General features: G+C 34.8%; 1 protein-coding gene across 2 annotated transcripts; it reads right to left on the bottom strand.

Moving 5' to 3' along the window:
• Nucleotides 1-385: 385 nt before the first annotated feature.
• On the bottom strand, nt 386-7,863 carry LOC131955569 (serine/threonine-protein kinase stk11). 2 transcript variants are annotated; one of them, XM_059319734.1, is made up of 9 exons: nt 7,438-7,863; nt 6,116-6,199; nt 5,775-5,864; nt 5,440-5,572; nt 4,804-4,940; nt 4,507-4,634; nt 4,324-4,381; nt 3,724-3,932; nt 386-3,286 (listed from the first exon to the last, which is right to left on the bottom strand). In XM_059319734.1, exons 1-9 carry the CDS (start codon nt 7,764-7,766, stop codon nt 3,126-3,128), a joined length of 1,329 nt encoding a protein of 442 aa, XP_059175717.1. In that variant the 5' UTR covers nt 7,767-7,863; the 3' UTR covers nt 386-3,125. The 2 variants fall into 2 exon arrangements, with proteins under 2 accessions (XP_059175717.1, XP_059175718.1); XM_059319735.1 differs by having other exon boundaries at nt 3,137-3,286; nt 3,782-3,932.
• Between the last annotated feature and the right edge of the window lie 9,326 nt (nt 7,864-17,189).

Raw genomic sequence — 17,189 nt, 5'->3', positions numbered from 1 at the left:
TGATTTTTTGAGATTCATTAGATATCTACATACTTTTGTGCTTCACTTCTTTAAAGTTTAAAGTTACTAAACACATTTGATTTGCTTCAGATTTCTCAAAATTTAAAACAGCATTAGACAATACTGCAATGCCAAATTGTTTACTCTGTTGACTAGAAATCAGTGGCATTTATTCTAGTTAAAAACTGTTTTGTTTTAAGATATGAGAATAGAAACTTGTTTCTTTGCTTCAAGTTATAGAGATTATAGTAGTAAATGAATATTTGGAATTTTAAAAATTAAAGTAATAGCTAAACAACAAAACAAACAACACTGTCACAAAATGTCACACAAGAGTGCCAAGAATATTCTTTAGTCCATTTTAAGAACTCGCTCAACAAAAATGAAAGTTATGTGACTCTTTATTCTACATATTGTCTGGTATGTTCAATAAAATGTTACTGAATGTAGAATAAATCAAATAGTGACAAAAAAAACAGCAGATATTCTGAATACTAAACATTTAAAAATTATTTTATTATATAGTTTGGCATTATAAAATATTGTAATTGTATTGATATGAAGTTTTACAAAGTGTTAAGAGCATTTGTTTTATTTTATACACATGTACTTTTTGTTAAAAATGGTTTTAAAAGCAATTACATTATGAATGGAAATATGATGATCATATGAAATATGATATAATCAAAAAAAAGTGATTGATGAATTTAGATGGTTCTGAAGATGAGAAATCCCAGTTAAAATTGTAATGGAATGGCATGTTTATCTTTACAGTTTTTTATTTTTGTGCTAACTTAAGAAAATAAAATTGTATGTCAAAAAACAAATGTATGAAATAGTACTGTATTTACATCATAGCTTTATGATAACAAAAACACACAATAATAATCAAAACAAACATTATCCAAAATAAAAAGTGCCAAAATTTGAAATGGCTGGAGCATATTAATAAACATATCACAGACAAAAGCATTACGATATTTTTACCACTGAATAAGTACCAACAATCAGTATTTTTCTTTAAATTCAGTCTTTTAAAAAAAATTCAGTCCAAAGTACCTTAATCTACAACATACTGGCTCAGTCACAAGTTAGGAATTGGGGGAGAGAAATGTTCCTTGTAATGCTTTTCATTGAAAAAAAAACAGTAGTTGATACAACCCAGAGTTACTACTTGCATATACTATTTATACATACAAAGTATCAGTTGAGAGCAGAAAGGCACTTATCTCTCCTTGACTATTGTTCCCCTTTCTGTTCTTAGCAGATGATATCACCAAAATTATGAGAAGAAAGAAAACAAAAACAAACAATACTGACAATAAGTTAACTAGTTATCCTCATTAGTCTAGCTATTTAATTATGTAAAAAAATCCAATATAACTAAAATAATGTCAAATTTCTTTCAAATGCAGAATAAATTTTAGGTTTTAATCAGTAAACTGTATTAGAATGGTTTCTGCTAGGAGTTGTATTATTACACATTAACACTGGATTTTTTTTTTCATTTCTCAAAAATAATTTACTAAAAAATACTCAGATGAATGGCCTTATCTCAGCTAAACTTATTATATATATTTTTAAAACAAGCCATAAAAAGGAATGGGCTAAGTATATTAACATAGTACCCAATCATAACAATTATATTTACATGTAGGTTAACAGGTAACTATAGACTGATAAATACTTTTTATAAACAAAATCAGGCTCAGCAAATCCTTATAGAAAAAATCATTAATTGTAGGTGTAAAAAAGCTTAGCCTTTATTATTTTAAATGCCACAAGACTTAAAAATGACTACGGTAACTGATTCAGGTAGCTTTTTAATTTTTTTTTAAAACATTATGTTTCCTGTTTTGTAGAAAAGTAATAATTTTAAAAACTTATACTCCTAACTTTACTTCTTGCAACTGTGAAAGAACTGCTTTATAATAAATCACATATGAAACAATATTTCAACTGCAAAGATCACTAAAATTACTTCGTCTCCTACAAAGTTTAAAAACTAAATTAGCAAATAAAATATCTACAAATAATCCTTCATTAACTTGTGGAAGGGTTAGGAGAATTAATTAGTTATTCTAAAAAAAAAGAGATATAAGAAAAAGATATAAAACTAGGAAAATCTTTTATGTCTCTACAGATTAAAAAAAACATGATAGACTAAAAACAATAATACTGTGTCAGGTGAAGTCACTATTTAACATACTGCTAAAATAATAGGAAATGAGAATATCAGAAAAAAAGGGAATTATTTGTCAATAACAAGATTTCATTCAGCACGAATTGTGACTTTAGCATGAACACATGGCACATGATTCAAATCTACACTCTACAAGTTATTAACATCACTGGCAGATTAAGATTAACATTTATAGGCGTAATTTAATATAAATATGACCTGTGTTACTATCTTATGAGGAAGCACTTTTGAGTGTAATTCCACATCAAAATAATAAATACTAACAGTGATATTTGACAATTAATTTAAAAAACTGGAAAGTAAACTAAGACTTTTAAGATAAAAAATTCTGTTGATGAGTTGATACCAAAGCAGGATATAGTTGGGTAATATTGTAAACATTTTTTAGACAAGGTATGGATATATATTATTTATGGTTTGATAACACGCCATCAACTAGTGATTTCATTATTAAATTTTTTAGAAAATCTCAAATGTTATATACATAATCTTGGTTTTAAATATTCTCAACTTTGATCATTATTTTTAATAACATACATAACAGTTTCAGAAGACTGCAATTAAAATGCCTAAATCAATTAAATTTTTAGCCAATAATTTGCCTAGTTTATAAAATCAACAGGAAGGAGCTTAACAAACACTTTCACACATTCAATTACTTTTTTAAATGCACATTTTCACAGCAAAAAAAAAAAACAAAATAAGAGAGTTCTTAAGTTTTTGGTCAACAAATGTGAGCATCAGTGGTTTGATGGCAGTTACCTAGTGTTAACATTTTTTTTAAAACAACAAAAAAAAAAAGAAATTTCATTCCAAAATTTAGGCAATGCACTCTTTGAGATGAATGACTAAAAGCATTTAAAAAAACAACTCCAGTGAGGTAATAAAAACCCAGCACTTCTAGGGCAGTTGAAACAAAACGTCATGACTGTTTACACCCAGAAAACTTGCTTTTGTTTGCTTTTTTCCCCTTGAGCTTGCCATTTTTCTGTGGCACTGTTGCTGCCGCTGCTTGTAAAGAATCATTGTCTCCTACTACTACATCAGACTCTCTCCTCTCAGATGGTACTACATGGTCAACAGCTGGAAAAGGATGTATAAAATAAATAATTTAATAAAATAAAAAGTTGCTTGGCCGCTTAGAATTAAAAAGCTGATTACTACAAAATTTAATTTGTTAAATATCTTCTGTGCATATAAAAAATAAATCCGTTTGTTTATATTTAACTTAGCACATGGAAATCATATTATAGTAATAACGGACTAATTAGTTTTACAGAAACATGATCATGTAAATTAAATTCAAACCAGCTAACTTTTGTCCGGGTGGCATTCTATTAACTGAAAAAATCAATCAGTTTGCTAATGCCTAGTAAATTCTGTTTCATTTTCACCTTAAACCATTTTAAATACACTAAATGTTAACATCTGCGATAAAAATTTACTTAAAATATAAGTAATTAGCTATGAAGGCCGTGAGATAACATCAAAGGAAAATAAAAGTTTTCTTTCTTCTTTACCATGATTAATAAAATTATCATTGTCATTGCAAACGTGAGATTCTGAAAGCATCAACACCTCTCCATCCTGCTCTTCTTCATACACCTCCATGTGCATAGCATTAAGGCTCCCAATCACTGTCATTGAGCGAAGCACATCCTCTGGGTCATCTTGTCGTGGAGGAATCAGTACCCGCTCTAAAACTCTAGGATGCTGTTTGACAAACCACCTGAAAAAGAAGTTTTGGATCTTTACATGGGACTGTGTGGTAAATGCTAACAACTAACCCAATAAGACAAGTGCATTTCAAGGATTGAACATATAGGATCTCTCCTAAAGTCCACACACCACTGGTCAGTATCAGGGAAAGTAAGGACAACTCAACACACAAGTGTTCACAAGCTGTCACACAAAAGATAGGAAATTCATGTCATATACATAATGTGTAACTAAAGGATACTGTCCTTACTTTAAAATATTCTACTTGTTTTCTAATGTGCTAATTAACTTTTAATTCAAACTCTAGAATACAATAAGTAAAAAATTAAACGTCAAACACTAATAATTTAAACCTAATTTAGTAATCTAATAATCCACATGAGATTTTAATTTTTACTTACGGATGCTGCCTAATTTGCTGCAATGTATATCTCACTTCAGATTCATAAGCCAGCATTCCTAAAAATTAAAACAAATGCAAAATGAAAACTATTAGGCTAATTCCAGAAAGTAATGAGCACTATAGGCTTGTAACAATATATAATATACCAATGTAAAAGAAATGATCAGATAAATCTTGTTACCTTTGAGTAAATCAGCCAACAAATCAGACACTTCTTCAGGTATAGAGTAAACACCTTTACCAATGTTTTCAAAAAGTTTGTAAATATTGTCCCCTTCAAATGGATATTTTCCAGTGGTAATATTATATCTATAAAAATAAACCATAATACTGATTATTAATTTTACTGCCCTCTACTAATAGATTTTCTTTCATTTAATTATACGTAAAAATAAAATAAAGACTAATTGTTGGTTCATATCTATGACTCACAATGCGATTTTAATGTAAAATATAATATATATGAGGATAAACTCACAGGGTCACTCCACTGGACCAAACATCTACTTTGAAACCAGCAAACGTATTCTGACCATTGGCTATTTCTGGTGGTTGAAATGCTGGTGATCCTTGACTTGTTCGACACTCATCTGTTCTTGCAAAAAGATCTAGTGCCTACAATATTAAAACCAACACTGTAGTTAATGAGTAAAAAGTATGAAATGTTTTTAGGTAGTAACCTGTCCTGTCCCCTAATGTTCACCACTCATGTTTGAGTTGTCTGTAATACACATGGTAATATTCAGTTTTGTACTTGTTTTTGTACAAATATATATAAATGACAGTGTTTTTAGTTTATATCTGATCAGTACTTTACATCTATCAGGTTAGTGTAGGTTAATACACTGTGTACTTTAGTTCTGTAGCCACTATTGGGTTTTACTTTTGTGTCATTTAATTAGAATAAACTGTGTTTAGTGTGTGTAGATAGCGTAGACAGTCATTAAACTAAGTTAATATTGAATTTTCGTAACCCGTTTGTGGTTGTCTGTCAGCGTGTTCACAAGAGACACCTTAAAGAACCAAACAATATAATGGAAACTTAATAAACTTAAAAAATCCTGTGTTTTTCAAGCTGTATCAATATAAGCTTCACAATTTACATATTGCTTACCTCAGCAACACCAAGATCAGTAATTTTCAATGTTTCATCATTTGTGACAAGTAAGTTACCAGGTTTGATATCTTTGTGTATGATTCCATGGCTATGAAGATATTCTAAACCATCTATAAGTTGGCAAAAATACCTTTTAGATAAACAAAAAAATGTAAAAGTTAAAATGTTATTGTTATTTAAAATATAAAGAATAAAAAAAAATTAGACTGAAAAATTTAAATATATTAAGTCTTCGACTTAAGCTAAGCTACTAAAAGAGGCAAAAAAAAAAAAAACAACATGTATATAAACAAAAAAAATTAACCATACTATAAAATAAGAGTATGACATACCCATGTGCTTGCCAGATTGGAAATTTTTTTTCTGGAACACTTTCAAGCATCTCCTGAAGCTCACTAGCACAATACTCCATAATTATATACCTGCATAATATCAGGTCAAAATTAAATTGCATCAAGAAAACATCATGATGAAAATATTTAGTGACTTTTTGATTGCTAAAAAAAATTTTAAATTCAATTTTTATGAATACAATGTACAAACACATGTAATAAAAGTAAAACAACAAGAGACTATATAGGCCCAAAAAAAAAACTTGCTTACAAAAATATTACATCTTAAAGAATCTATAATTCTGAAAACAGTATGAAAAATGTAAATAATGTATACTTACATTTTTTGTTTTTCATCATTGTACAAGACATCTATAAGCTCTATAACATTTTTATGATGAAGTCTTTTCAACAGCTGAATTTCTCTGTAGAATAAACAACACAAAAGAACTAGAAAAAACTTGATCAATATATTATAAGTTCCTATAATACACAAACTATAAAAGTATCTAAAGAGTCAAACCTAAAATAATACATAAATAGTACATCACAAGCGATATAAATTGAATATGTTGATGTAGTGTATAAAAAGTCTTATGCCAGACTAATGTAAATAATATGGCCCTAGTCATTTGATAACTGCAGCTAAATTAACAATTGCAAGTAGTGAATTAGCATGATTTAATGCATTAAGTGGGGATTATGTGAAATGCACAGCTTATGTTTTATCACAAGATGTCACTAACCTCAACTACAATGACTGGATAAATTGACATTAAATAATACATTTGAGCTATCAACAATAGAATTAAAACATTAAAATATTAACAAAGTATTGCCCTGCTGCAAGTGACTTGGTAACCACCTTAATTTTCTTGTAAGTTTTCAAAATATTTAAATTTAATAAATGATGTGTGATATTGCCTTGCTGAAAGAAAATGATAAAGTGTTTAGTTCCTTTAGTTTTAGCCATCTGCAGATTAAAATTGCCATAAATTTTGATTTGAACTCATTGTGGCATGGCAAAGAGTGAACAGAAAAGTGCGACAGTTGACTAAGAATCTCAGAGTTCAAATCAGAAGTGAATTAGAGTCTTGGTTTATTATTTTTTCACATTGCAAATGTCATGAGTGTTTTTAATTTTTAAGAATCTTTTCTTGATGTAAATTAAAGTTTTTAAAAAAGTATTCAAGAATTTCCAAACATCGCAAGATCAACTGCTTTCATTTTCTTGTCTGCAGGAGAAAAATACCAACACTAGGTCACTTTATCAGGGGTGGTGTGAAAATAGATATTTGCGTACCATGCAACATATAAAAAATTGTTCAAAAATTCCCTGAAAGAGAAAACAAAAGTACTTGACACAGAAGTATTCATAAATGAACAGTTTATGACTTTATGTGCAAGCGCAGTAGTTTTGCATAAGTTATGCTAATAAATAATTTTATTGTATTTTTAAGCTGAAAACTGCTGTGAAAACCAACAAAGTGTTTGCTGCGTTATAGACCTTCTAAATTCTAAGTGCAATGTACGTTGAACGTTCACTATCATGTAAGTTACTCTTTAACAACAGTCTGAAACTATTCTCTGCACTCATTAGACTGAAGAAAAACAGCTAAATTTACTTCAAATTACTTGCCAGTGCCACCCATCATCAACTCACCTCTGAACATTCTGTTCTCCGTTTGGTATCTTCCGCAACTTTCTGCGCTTTAAGATTTTCACTGCCCTTCTACATAAAGTCTCAGTATCTAAAACCTCTTTAACTTTACCATAAGACCCTTCACCTAAAATTTCTCCCATTAAATATTTGCTTATTAATTTGACTTTGTGCCGTTGTGGTTGATAAACAACTTGGTCGGAGTCAACTCGGTGAATGAGGAGGCCATCATCAACATCATCGAGAAAGTCCATTGGATTGAAAGCTCCTTCAGTTAGGGAAATATCATCATGGCCAATTTGTGAGCCAGGTACGAATTCCTCCTGCTCCATTATAATAATTTTGGAAATATAGGAGACCTATATCTCCTTTTGGCATTCCTTTCCACTTATGTTTTCATCTTAGAGGAAATGCAGCCATATTGTCAAAACGAGGTTCAAACAGGAAGTGGTTGAAAGAGTCATTTTAAAATTGTTACCAATAAAAAATATGAATACAAATAACAGATCTGTAAACTAAGCCTAGGGCCTAGTCTAGAAACTGAAAATAACTCCGAAGAGGTACCTGAAAGAAACTCTGCTCTCTTTGGCAAAAAAATATTCAGAAACCCACCCTCCCCTTCAAAAAAAAATTGAAGTCACACTTGGCCCTAAGCTAAGGTTACCCCAAAATAATTTTGTTTGGTTTTTTAAACAGATTTCTTTGTAAAATATTTCTATCAGCTGAGCTAACAATACATTATTGTTGTAGGCCCAATGTATACTGATCAATTTTATTACAATTTACAGAAAGCCTTTTAAAATGCGAAATAACTGCTGAAATTCATTTTCAAAACAATTTTGTAAAATAAAAAGCGGAAACACCTTTCTACTCGTCACACGTCGTCTCTTAAGTCCGATTCCACCCCATCCCCATATAGTTTATGTAAACGCATGTAATAATTTCTTCCCCCACCCCTCCATCATTACTGTATTGTGGTTCACCCCCACACACATTTGTTCCAAATATAGGGCCTCATAAACTTCTGCTATGAGAGTGACTGTCGGTAAAATCCTTCAAACGTAAAAAGGTACACTACTCGGGTTTAACAAAATGTAAAGCATTTTCTTTGTTACTTACCTTGGATTAATTATTTTGTATTCACGGTGGAGAGAACTCACAAAAGATAAATATTACAAAATAGTTAACTATTGGGGGTTTATGACACTATAACTTACTATTACATTTTTCCTAATTTTGTCTCGATCATTAAAATGTAAAAAAAGTAACCTGGGAATAGTTTAAACCGCTCAGGTAACATCCAGCCTATCAAGTTGTCCTTGACCTGTGCGTGAGCCGCTCTCATCTCCGGGGATTATCGTGTCCATCCTACCTTAATCACCAGGCTTTGATGGATGGCCAGAGAACGCGGGAACAATGTTACAGATATCTCCTTGACATGCTATTCGCTTGTTTCCGCCATTACCCCGATCATTGGCTCAACCATGCTGAATTGCTAAATACCCGATAGTTATGGTATCGCCTTTAGCACTTAAATCACTGATTCTTTTAAGCGTCCCACCTCTTTCCCCCCCCCCCCCCTATCACGGGAGCACGTCAAAAGACCTAGATGATGAAAGCTAAGTAGACCCATTGTCTCCAGCCTATTTGTGGCTTACATTAAGGGACATATGCCTATACATTTGGTTGTGGGTGGTTTGACCATACGTAGTTTGACCACGGCGGGGATTTGTTCATACAGTGGGGATTTGTTCTTACACACAGTGGGGATTTGTTCATACAGTGGGGATTTGTTCTTACACACAGTGGGGATTTGTTCATACAGTGGGGATTTGTTCTTACACACAGTGGGGATTTGTTCATACAGTGGGGATTCGTTCATACAGTGGGGCTTTGGCCACTTATAGTCGAATGCTCTATGGTCTAAGTACCTGTGGTAAAAGCTCCGCGTACCGAGGACAATGGATCCCTGTGTATGTGGGCGTTTACGAAAAAATAGTACTGATACACGAAATTGTTTAATACTCAAGTCAACCGTATTGAAGGTTTAAAATATAAACACTCATGTAGACAGATCTACCCGTCTTTAGGTAGGATCAAATCAAGCTTGTATTATCACTGGTGGCATTATGGTCATTACCAATACTTAGTGGCTTCACTAGGTCGGGTAGTCGGGTGAGACCCGATGCGGTAATCCACGATTTCCCCCACCCCCTCCACCCTCTCTAAACTAGGAAATTTGATGTCACCCCATACCCCAAGGTAATACTTTGTGCCTAATCATAATCATCGTCGTCTTTTACCGTTCGTGTCCATGACACTGGGCAGATTAAGTGAAGATCATATGTTTCAGAGACCTCGGCATATGAAGGCATAATGTAGTCAACAACGCGAGTTAGGTACCCATCAGAGCTGGGTAGACTCAAAGATGGTATTGACTTGAACCCGGATTTAAACTCGAGACTTTAGGGTTAGCAGTCTAGGACTCTACCGCTTGGCCACACCGCCCCATACTTTGTGCCTAATGGTGTATACAAATTACGAAACAAACTGGTAAAATGCAGACTTTCTCATCAAAATTCGCTTCTTTTATTTTGGTGTCACAATTTGAATGGTGTCACCCGCCCACCGTTGCCGCCTTGTAACGCTTCAGCCAATAAACTTGTCATATGTATTAAAATCAAACGAAATTTTCAAATTTCAACATAGACCTACGTATTGGCATTGGGTCGGAACATCTCCATTACAAATAGGCTAAACCATTTTAAATGAAAATTTCAGATGGCGTGATTTTACGGTCACTGATCAGTATCTCATAAGTATATTGCCTAGTTACAGGCCTACCATGTGTTACACAATCAAAGGCGTAGACATTGGAAACGGGATGAGAGGTGCGTCCGTTTCTTCTATAAACATTTGCCTAACAATGACGACGCTTTTGAGCAAAATTTAAAGTACTTAGTTAAAATAAACTACCTCCAATAATACCTACATTTTTCGTAATGTCATGTATTGAATGGAAGTCGGCGTCTTGATAAATTATTTTTAGCAGCAGTTAAGTCGACTTCTAGTGTAAATTTTGTATATATAATTATATAATTAAGAGGATAAAAGTGACATTTTTGTGTGCACTCGCTTCCTCCCCTATGATGAAAACCAGGCTACGCCCATGTTTACTATAATACAAATCTATGCCTAATCAATACGAGAGATAGATTCAATAATTGAATGAACTCGCCCTTTGCGCATGCACCGATGCACACATATACACTGACAGAATTACAAAATTGCATAATGTACTAGAAAAAAGTACGCATGAATTACGCTAACATTTTATTGTAGTTGGCTGCCTAACACGTAACTAAAAAAACTGTTATAAAATAGTATAAACCTTCAATTTTTAAATTTGATTGCTAGTTGTCATTGATCAATCATCATCTTTTCCCGTCCGATCTCAGAACACATGGGGCGGATGTAGTGTAGCCAACACATACTACTGTTATAATGTGTTACATTGGGACTAGCATCATCTTTTTCCGTATATGCACAACACACGGGCAGATGAGCAGATGAAGTCGAGTCAGTGTTTCTTCCAGACTTTTTTCTCCGGGGAGAGGGGGGGGTGGGTGGGAAATGGCGGTGGCGGCACTTGAAATTTTCCTTGGGGGACTAAAATCAGAGTTTCTTCCAGGGCGAAGCACCCCCCCCCCCCGAAAAAATTCTACCGCCCCCCCCCCCCCGAACGAAATGAAATTTATATAATTTATATTGAAAATATATACTTTTAACAGTGTCCGCCCCCCCCCCCGATAAAAATTCTATCGCCCCCCCCCCCCGAAAATTTCAAGTGCCCCCCCCCCCCCCCCAGAGAAAAAAGTCTGGAAGAAACACTGACTAAAATATTTCCGGGGGCGGACACTGGTAAATATATACTGGTAAGCATATATTTTCTATATAAACTATATTTCGTTCGGGGGTGGGGGGATGAGGGGGTACACAATTTTCGGGGTGAGTGAGTGGTGGTGGCTCATTATGCTGACTTCAACCTGGATTCGAAATCGCGACTTTCGGGCTAACAGTACATCAGTGGTTAATGACTATTTGAAAAGGGGGAAATGTATTCCTATGCCGAATCAGGTTACTCAGCAGCGTTTCTAACAACAACTGAAAGGTATTTTCAAAATTTAGAAAATTTCAAAGAAAATTTTCTTTGAATAAACTTTTTTATTTTATTTCGCTCATTGAAAATAATGTGGTTATAAAATTTTCCTCTAAAGGAGAAATCGGAGTTTCTTTAAAATAGTCAGCGTTATTATTCTGAATATTGAAAATTTATCATTTTTTTTTACATTATTTAAAATAAAATTTAACCCATTGATCTATGCTTGAACAGTGTTACTTTTCTTATTAAATTAATCTATAACCAAGTTATAACTTTAAAAGAAATCTGAAACGCGTTAAATATGATGGAGCTGGTGAATGAATCATCATGGTTGGTTTATTTCTAGACAGGTTCAATTTTTCTTTCAATATTGTTTTTTTATTTCTACACTTTCAACGCAACGTCTCTAAACGTGTTAGATTATTTGAGAAATGTTCAGAATAATTATAGGCCTACTTAATAGAATTATATTTCAGTATGGCTTTGGTTGTTGATTTTTGTTAAACTGTCGTTCGGGACAAGCCAAAGTATGTCATCAGCATTGACTCTGCAATACAAACCACTTTAAATATCATGGAAACAACTCAACTACCATCACGAATTTATATCTGAAAAATTGTTTGTAATTACAAGCGATTTAGAGATACGTACCCTACCTCCCTTCACCTCACGATTTGTGCCTACCCCACGATGTGATCATAGCACCTTCTCCCCACGATATGGACCTTCCCCCTCCCTTCTTCAAATGATTTGTTCCTACCCCTCTCTCTACTCCCCACGATATGTGCCTACCCCTCTCTCTACTCCCCACGATATGTGCCTACCCCTCTCTCTACTCCCCACGATATGTGCCTACCCCTCTCTCTACTCCCCACGATATGTGCCTACCCCTCTCTCCTTCCCACGATATGTGCCTACCCCTCTCTCTACTCCCCACGATATGTGCCTACCCCTCTCTCTACTCCCCACGATATGTGCCTACCCCTCTCTCCTTCCCACGATATGTGCCTACACCCTTCCCTTCTCCTCACGATGTGAGCATACCACCTTCTCCCTACGATATGGACCTTACCCCCTCCCTTCTTCAAATGATTTGTGCCTACCCCTTTTCCCCATGATGTTTGCCTACCCCCTCCTTCTCCCCATGATTTGCGCATACCACCTTCTCCCCACACTATGTCATAGGGGGGGTGTGCAAATCGAAAGTTTGAGGGGGGGGGGGTGCAAATCGAAAGTTTGTCCCCGGGTAAAAATTGGAACCCCCCTCCCCCTTGAGACAATCCTGGCTACGCCACTGCCCCACGATGTGTGCCTACATCCTCCTTCTCCCCATAATGTGTAACTACCCCTACCCCCCTTTCCCCCCACAATGTTTTACTGACACGTGCACAATTCTAAACTAAACTCCATCACATGGACGAGCAAGCCTTGACATTTCGTTGTTATAGCTCCGCTTTACCATGGCACGTGTTTCAGCCCCCCCCCCCCCCTCCCCCACCTCGTTATAACCCCCTGATAACCCCCTGTCGAGTTCGATAAAGTAGTTAATTTTCTTATTTTAGACACGGACGTACTGGTCAGCAGGGTGTAGCCGTGTTTCTTCTCTGAGCTTTTGAGTGCGAAAGGGTTAAACTAATTAATGTGAGGGTCACAGTCAGTCACGGGTGCCCTTCGGGTATCTTACATTGAATTTTTGTATTGTTTTGGGCAGGGGGGTGTATAGTCCGATGAAGTTATAAAATTAGATATTTTTTATGGTTAAAAAAATGTAAATAAACGAATGTCACACAAACAAAGCTATTAAAACAGCGTTAGCAACCCAACCAAAGGGACATTATTCATTACAAATACATACGTTTCCAATGGGCGTGTCAAATCAGGCTTTTGTCAGCACACCTTGTAATTTTTTTTTAATATATAGTTGCTATAGTCCACATGTTGTTACCCCCCTTTATCATGCAGCATCCAACTTTATTAAACCATAGGCTAGCCTAAAAGATATATTGATTGATAAAGTAGCATTGTATAAATCGTTCAGACAATGTCATGGAGCGAGATAGTATAGGCAGTGTAGAACCTCCCCCGCCCCCCTTGGACCCTCGAGATGACAGCTGTCGGTCTTAAATTACTGCTATTGGCAAGGCGCGCTGTAGTGTCGCCTACATTGTTCTCAATTTCCATGTTTTGAATGTCATAAAACTTCAATGGCAGGTTCTTAAAAATTGTTATGGAATATAAATAGGCCTATATATATATATATATATATATATATATATATATATATATATATATATATATATATATATATATATATATATATATATATATATACGATAAAGAAGTCTAGCTACACCCTAGAGTGTAGGTGTACCTACGGCTGGCACTATTAGACCAAAGAAACGACTATTAGGGGCCTACATTTTAAACCATGTTAACGTAGGCGTTTGAAGTGTGACATTCTTGTTCCTCAAGGAATAACTTTATGGCTAAAAACTAAGCTATCAACGATTTCTCATCCCTTCCCTTCTCGAGCGTGCTAGCCTGACATTTCTTCATACTTCAATTCCTTCATCTTGTGCAAATATGGATTGAAGGGAAGTAATTCGGCGCCTTATTAAAGTTAAGAGTAATCGTAACCTGGAGGCCCTACATTTTTTAAAAAAAAGTAGGCCTAAATCCTATTTTTTTAAAATAAAATATCAACGAATACCATATATTAGGCATTATAAAAGTCTACCCTCTGAAAAATGGAGAGCGCTTTATATAAACATCCCCCACCCTCAATACACACACTCACAGTCCACTATTTAAATAAGAAAACACTATAACTTCAGCTTTTGTTCGTTAATCTGTATTTTCAAAAATTTCTTAGTTAAAGTTTTTGTGTTTTGTATTAGATCTATGTAGATTCTGTAAGAAAACCACCTTAATTTATTGAAAGTAGGCTACATGTAAGAAAGAAGTATTACTATTGTAAATCTTTCAGTCATCACAAGCCGATGATTCAAACTGTAATACTGAAGTGAACATGTAAGGCAAACTGACGCTGTAAATTAAATGTCTGAAGCGAAAAAAAAAAGGCTTTTTGTCAGTAAAAAAAGTGATTATAATGTAAAATAACCATCGTGGGCCTTTAGGTCTATACTAGATGTAGAGACTATTGCCTTATAATTATTAATGTAAGTGTTTCTGCCAAATGACAATAAACTTAAACGAGAAACAGACTGAATAAAAAGTCACCAACCGCAACATGTTTCTGTTTTCGTTAAAAAGTAGTCGTTTGCCTATTAATCTTGAATTTTAAATTTAAAAGATAAAATACCATCTGAAGGAGATCGCGATATAAAAGTCCATAACTAAAACAGCGAGTCATAAAAGTAGCCATGTTATTTAGCATTAAGCATCTTTATTACTCAAGTTGTTAACATCATATTTCAAACATGAATTTCTCACCGAACGCATGAGTTACCACCCTTTGTTGCTGTACCCAACATACTACTCTCTCCTCGTCCACACATTATTATGCTGCCCCTCCCTACCTCCCCCCCCCCCCCCCACCCCCCTAAATCGTAGCTTTTCATAGATTACGTCACAGTTTGTTGGCAGCACCCCCGGGCGCTTGTCAATCAGAGAAAATCAAACGTGTAAGAATCATCTGACACTTTAGATCTTAGATAGGGCCCAATGTTTTCCCCACCGATTAGATAAACCCGGCATTGTGGGCGTAAATAGCAAGGTTTACTCCTGGCTTCTCTATTGTCTGAATCAGATGTAGATGTGGGAAATGGGGTGGGTGGGGCGGGGGAGGAAGGGGGCCAACGGGGAGAAAATGTGACATCGCAATGTCAGTATCACAAGTCACCGAGTACACTCCTTAAAAAAAAATTCTTCATGATCACTCACCTGTAAAATTGACCTACTAAAGATAACCATGTAATTACATTTTGAACGACAATAAAACCACTGTATATTACTAGTTACAGTAGATAGATGGTCTTTATTTAAAACTGTAGACTTCAGTTATTGAAATCATTGTCTTAAATCGTATGTACGGTGATGTAGCCTACTAAGTTCTCTACAATCATTTGACATTTTATACATTCGGAAATATGCATACAGTTACAATATGTTCAAATTAAAATTATACTATAAATATAAAAGTCGTCAGACAGGCTTTGTAACTAGTTAAAATACAAAGACCCTAAAGCTTTTAAAGTCCTTCCATATTATAGATACAAACGGACTGGCATTTCTAGAGTTTTCTATACGCATATTCCTTTACTCAACTAAAGTGTGTCAAAAAATCAATATAAGCACTTTAAAGTTTAAAGTGCGTTCACTTTCACTGTAAGACCGCTTTTGTGAATTTTAAAGGGACTGGCCATATCTTACTTCCCCGTACAAATTCCACCTCCCCAACACAAATATTCCATGTTGTAAGGAGATTATCTTATCTTTGTTGTAAGGAGATTATCTTATCTTTATTGGGATCGTTTGGCTGGTCTCGTGGTGGATTAAGAAGCTTGTGCTGCAATCGTGGATTAGAGGATTAGCTGGTGTGGGCGATCTATGTGTAGCTTTAAAAAACCCACAGAAAATTTGTGACGGGAGCCATTATGGTGTAAGCCTATTTGTCGGGAGACAATTTGTCGTAAGCCCTTTTGTCGGGAGACAATTTGGGGTAAGCCCATTGGCAGGAAACCAATTTGTCGTAAGCCCATTTGTCGGGAACCAATATGACGTAAACCCATTTGTCGAGAGCCAATTTGTCGTAAGCCTATTTGTCGGGAGTTAATATGTCGGAGTCCAATTGTCGAGAGCCTTAATGTCGTGAATCCATTAGTTGCTAGCCCATTTTTTGGAAGATCGAGAGTCCATATGATGTAGCCCATTTGACGGGAGCCAATTCGCCATGGCCCATTTGTGGAGGCTATTTTGACTGCGTCGTTTTGTCGGGGTCGCTTCGGCGCGGCCATTCTGTTGGGGCTATTTTGTGATGGGCTGTTTTGACGGTGCTCCTCGCATCCTACTTAAAAAGAGAGGATGGGTGGGGTAAAAATGAAGATAGAGGATACTTTTACTTTAACTAATGGCATTTGTTTTAGATGGCTAAGACTTTGCATTTTAAAACAAGTGTATATTGAATTTTAGGAGGGCAGATTTTCGATTTTAGGAAATAAGAATGTAGTAGATTTTTTTTTTTAAATTGCAAGGCGTACAGAGTTTGGAGAACACTGTCTTCAGAGAGCTTGGACGTTTAATTAAAACAGAACTTTGACGTAAAAATGTTAGTGGCTCTTTAAAAACCTGGTAATGTTGTAAATTGTAACTTTTGGCTCTTTCGAGTCAAAAGGTTGCCGACCCCTGATCTATGTAGATTCTGTAAGAAAACCACCTTAATTTATTGAAAGTAGGCTACATGTAAGAAAGAAGTATTACTATTGTAAATCTTTCAGTCATCACAAGCCGATGATTCAAACTGTAATACTGAAGTGAACATGTAAGGCAAACTGACGCTGTAAATTAAATGTCTGAAGCGAAAAAAAAAAGGCTTTTTGTCAGTAAAAAAAGTGATTATAATGTAAAATAACCA

The sequence above is a fragment of the Physella acuta genome, unplaced genomic scaffold (assembly GCF_028476545.2).
Source record: "Physella acuta isolate Inbredline_101_S28 unplaced genomic scaffold, ASM2847654v3 ptg001079l, whole genome shotgun sequence".
NCBI lineage: Eukaryota > Metazoa > Mollusca > Gastropoda > Physidae > Physella > Physella acuta.
The sequence above is the reverse complement of the archived record's forward strand: the minus strand, read 5'-3'. Positions and strand labels throughout refer to the sequence as shown.

Coding starts and splice junctions, on each gene's coding strand:
- LOC131955569 (XM_059319734.1), bottom strand. CDS start 7,766: ATGGAGCAGGAGGAATTCGTACCTGGCTCACAAATTGGCCATGATGAT. Junction 3,933..4,323: donor CAGCAAATTAGGCAGCATCC/GTAAGTAAAAAT, acceptor CTTCTTTTTCAG/GTGGTTTGTCAAACAGCATC. Junction 3,287..3,723: donor TGATAATTTTATTAATCATG/GTAAAGAAGAAA, acceptor ATCCTTTTCCAG/CTGTTGACCATGTAGTACCA.